A 4715-nucleotide genomic window follows, 5' to 3' on the forward strand; every position below is an offset into this window, starting at 1 on the left:
TGCTTTGGCAGGGGGAGAGCAAGGATCTGTTGTTCATCCTGACAGCCAAGTATAACGCCTGCATCCTCGAGTACAAGCAGAACGGGGACAGCATTGATATTATCACCCGTGCCCACGGCAACGTGCAGGTGAGTGAAGCCGCAGCACCTGGAAGGGGCGAATTCCCTTCCTTAGGGGTGGTTTTACTTTGCCGGTGACGAGGGTGCGCCTAGGTGACGGGGTTTGGCCTTGTTATTTATGATTCTTTGCCTACCACCGGCTCCGGTACGGTTCACCTGCTGCCACCGGTGTTTCCAGAGGTTTTTGCCTGCCAGTGAGGCGGTCTCGGGCTCAGGGACTGAGGCCACGGCTACAGCTGTGTTCTCGGGGTAGTCTGCAGAATAGCAAGGTTAATTTGAGGTACTCCCACTGCAAGGAGAATTAGCGCTCAAAACTCAAGGTAAGGTAGAATTTTCCCTGGGAAATGACTCCTCCGGTATTTCGTGGCTGGTCTCTCCACGCTGCATACCAGAAGCTTGACTGCTGAAGCTATTCTTACCATTGTAGACGTTCTCCGTTGTTCTGTTTTACGTGGATTAAAATCACGCCTTCTGAGCAGGTCCGAAATCCGCACGTCTCTCTGGCTCTTTGTTAGTCATTAGCCAAATGATTCCCATCAGCTGTCAAGCCAAAATATCTTCCATCTGTTTCCAGGCACTGAGCTTCTGCTGACTTACTGTTGGTGAAGCTGAGCAGGGCGTTACGGGCAGGAGATGTAGGTGGGCTCGTCCTGTCAGTAACATGTTAAGAGTGTTGGGGGAAAAGCGTTTAATCTTCCCGTGCCGAGGTTCTGCCTCGTGACGTATGGAGACGCTGATATCGGCCCCCGCCGGGTAACGCCGAGGGGTCTGTGGAGGCTGATAAACAGGGCTGGATTTCTGGAGGCTGATTTTGGGTCATGGATATCAAAGCGCTTCACAGCAGCGGAGGGCATCGCTCTCCGTCAGCGACAGAAAGCGGAGGCGCAGGGCAGCGGTGCGGCTTCTCTTGAGGCCGTTCAGTAGAGAGTTGGGATTAGAAAACCAGTTGCAGGGTCTGCTCCTGGAGCGCCTGGTTCCCGGGAGAGAGGAGGTGTGTGCCGTGGGAGTTCTGCCAGGCTCTTGGGTGGAAAGGACCTGCTGCTTTAGGCAGGAGATGCCTGAGTCGCCTTTGGCTTGCCAGGTGGTATTTTAAAGCCTGCTGGGAGGTGTGCAGGGAGTCCTTCCTCAGCCGAAGGGTGGTAACTCTTGCACCTACTATTCCCAAGTCCTCCGCGGGGATCTTTTTCTAATGCTAACTGCCCTTTCTCTTTCCCCTCTCCGCGGATCTCTCGCTCAGGATCGCATCGGTCGTCCCTCAGAGACCGGCATAATTGGCATCATTGACCCAGAGTGCCGGATGATCGGCCTGCGGCTCTATGATGGCCTCTTCAAGGTCATTCCCCTGGACCGGGAGAACAAGGAGTTAAAGGCTTTTAACATCCGCCTGGAAGAGCTCCAGGTCATCGATGTGAAGTTTCTCTACGGCTGTCAGGCTCCAACCATCTGCTTCGTCTACCAGGTACCTTGTTCTCGATTGGTGACTCGGGCGGAGGGTGCTGGAGGTTGCTGGTGCACCAGCCAAGGTCTCTAAAGGTCTTCCTTGGACCTGGAGCAGCAGCAGCGTCCTGGAGCCAACGGAAAGCAGTGCTTTGGACAGGGCGAGAGACGGTTCTGGCTCCTGCAGGCTCCATTGCGTAGCCGAGGAAAGTCCACGTTCCTCTGGGCTGCTTTTTTCCCATTTCTGGGAGAGAGGAAGCAACGCCCTCCCACCCGAGAGCCGGGCAGCTGATGCTTCGGATGGGACCTTTTCCTTGTTAAACGCTCAGGAGGAGTGCCTGGGTCTTTCCAGCGAGTGCTGAGCGGGTGGATTAGAGCCAGAGTCAGTTGCTTCTTATAGCACCGCTGTGAGATTTGAGCCTTCCCCTGAAAAAATTTAAAAAAAAAAAAGGCAATGAGTCTTGTTTGGTATTTGGGAGGCCACTCCAGGAGTGTAAAGAGGGGCCGCAACCTCTCCTGTCGCCTGGCTCCTCACAGAGGCAGCGTTTGCAGGCCCTTCTCTAAACGCCTATTTTGAACCAAAGAGCCTTTGCTGTGCTGACTGGGCGAGGGATTATCTTTGCTTTGTCGAATTCCGGGCTAGCCTGGGCCTAGCTGAAAGTTCCTGAGAGGGCAGCGCGTAGGATCTGCTGTGAATTTAGTTCAGCTTCGGCATAGTTCTTAGCGGCAAACTCATGCCGTAAGAGCTACTAACCACGTGGCAGCAGTGATTTTGATTATTCCCTATCTGGGTGCTGTTGAACGCCCCCCTGACAGTTACTGAGTAAAGGCACGGGGCAGAAATCACTTTGTCACCACGTAACTGGGGGTTGGGAGGGCAGCCCGGGTTCCCCCCGTGTCGGGACAGTGCTCTTCCCCTGCCCTGCGGGTAGCTGGCGCTCTCCCTTGTCACCTGAACAAACGTCGGCGCGCTCTCCCCAGCCTCGCTGGGAAGCGTCCCCAGCCGTCACGTATCCTGCCCACCTCGCAGACACTTGCGTGACGATTTAACGGTGCGCACAAAAAAAAAGAGAGGAAGAAAACAGGGAGGGGTTTGATTAAGAGGCTCCACCTGAAAAAGCAAAGGATTTTCAGCTAATGCGTAGGAACAAGCACCGTTTTCTTACCAAAAGCACTGCCGTTCTTCTCCTGTTTAGGGGAGAGGGGAGCCGTGATCCCTCGTACGACAGAGCGGAGCCTGACCTGGAGGGCTGCGTCGTGCGCGCTTTTACAACGCGTGGTCGCCTTGTTTCCGTGTGACCGGGGGAGCGTATGTGGGGACCATCTTTCTGTCCCACGCAGCCGCGCTGACTTTGAAACGTGGCATCGGAAGGGACGCTCGTAGCCAGTCTTTGCTCTAGAAATACGCGCTAAGGGTGGCTGGCTTATTGCGTATTTCTAGATTTGACTCGCAGCAGGAGTGAGATACAAGTTCTGTCTGACTCATTAGGCCTTACATAAAACTCTGGCTTTGTTTTGGTCCCTGGGTGTCTGACTTGCGTGTATGTGGAGAGGGGAACGTTTCCAAGCTGCTGCTTTGATTCCTTCTTAATTTATTAATCATTAGCACGGGGTTTGGACTGAATAGAAGAGCAGTGCCTGAGATAATTTTTGTGTAGTTCTGAAACCAGAAGAAGATACCGCGAAAAGGGGAAGTTCATAAAAATAAAAAAAGGCTTGAGAGCTGCTGTGGTGGGGAGTAAAAAGGTCCAGAAATGTCAAAAGTTTCATTGATGACTCCTCTGCCGTTTTAACAGCCCCACTTCAACTTTCTCCTCCCCGCGGAGCTATTTCTCCTCCTGGCTTCCCCTTCTCTGTCAGCCAGTACTGCTCTTTGCTTCCCTCGGTGCTGCGCCGCTGGCTCTGGCCAGGACCTCGGGCTCCGGAGCGCCGTCGGTGAGGGGGTTTGCCGAGCGGCGGAGGCTGTGAGGGGTGAGCCAGGAGGTGCCCAGCTCTCCTGCGAGTGTTTGGTTACAGAGCTGGCGGCCACAGGGAGGGGGAAAACAAAAAAAAAAACCTCCCCGCTTTTACTCAGATCTGGAAAGTGGTGGGGCATAATAAATCAAAAGATGAACAGCTCTTTTTGAGTAGTTCTATGAACAACGTGACTTAGGAAGCCTGGCTCCCTGTGGTTTAGAGCCTTGTCTTAGCTTTTGAGACGTGAAAAATTGGTCAGTGGGTTATGTTCAAAGCCCTCTCTCTGCTTTGGGTGCTCATACGTCTTCTCCCCGTGCGGGTTCCTAAGCGCTTGTTAGCGTAGACCACCTTTCCCCTAGCGGGGTGCTGATTTGGGGGTCCTCTTTTCCACCCACCGCTTGTTTCGGTGAAGCCTGCGTGGACTCGCTGCCTCGGAGACTTCTGTGCGTGTCAGGTTTGGTTGAAATTGCCCACTGGGCTAGGAATTACTGGAACGGCAGAGCCGTCGGGGGGATTATTCGGCAAGCAGATTATGTTTCCTCAGGAAACCAGGCTGAAAGGCCTGAGGAGCATCGAGACGGGAGCTCAGCTGCTCTGGCACCTGCGCCGCTACAGCAGAGCTGAATTCCTGAACGCCTCGCTGGAGCTGGAGGCGGTGGCGGTACTGCGTAGTGCCACTCACGCCCAGATTTGCAGAGCTGTGCGTCAGAGGAATATGAGTCCCAGAAAATCACTTGTATAAAAAGGCAAAAATAGTTTTCAGTCTCTTTTGGCACAGGGCTTTATTCAAAGGTTGCTCAACATATGGATAAACTTAGGGAGAGCATTAGTGCGCGTATGTTCAGACACATGTGTGGTTTGACAGAGAGCGAAGAGGAGGTGGGCAGGGTGGGAAGCCTCAGCAGCTCGCTGGTGACGGCGCTTTTGGCAGGAGGCGAGGTGGAGTCCCCTTGCTTCGCGGGTTGCTAGTCAGCTCTGCGTCTGGAGTCCCTGTTGCTGTGCACGTGAGGCTGTCGTCAGCGTACGTCGTCACCTGTGGCTTCTCTTTCAGGACCCTCAGGGTCGCCACGTCAAGACGTACGAGGTGTCCCTGCGCGAGAAGGAGTTTAACAAAGGTCCTTGGAAACAGGAGAACGTGGAGGCTGAAGCCTCCATGGTCATTGCAGGTTGGTCCTTCTTTGTAAAAGATCTTCCCCCCCCCCC

General features: G+C 54.1%; 1 protein-coding gene across 1 annotated transcript in view; it reads left to right on the forward strand.

Annotated features, from left to right (window-relative positions):
* Positions 1-11: 11 nt before the first annotated feature.
* Positions 12-4715, forward strand: part of DDB1 (damage-specific DNA binding protein 1, 127kDa) — a gene marked incomplete at both ends in the record, with an annotated part of 24844 nt that continues 20140 nt past the window's right edge. Inside the window, 3 exon segments of the mRNA XM_009331208.1 lie at positions 12-128; positions 1357-1578; positions 4564-4678. Of these exon segments, the coding sequence (XP_009329483.1) occupies positions 12-128; positions 1357-1578; positions 4564-4678 (454 nt within the window).

Source organism: Pygoscelis adeliae, unplaced genomic scaffold, assembly GCF_000699105.1.
Source record: "Pygoscelis adeliae isolate BGI_AS28 unplaced genomic scaffold, ASM69910v1 Scaffold1079, whole genome shotgun sequence".
Classification (NCBI taxonomy): Eukaryota; Metazoa; Chordata; class Aves; order Sphenisciformes; family Spheniscidae; genus Pygoscelis; species Pygoscelis adeliae.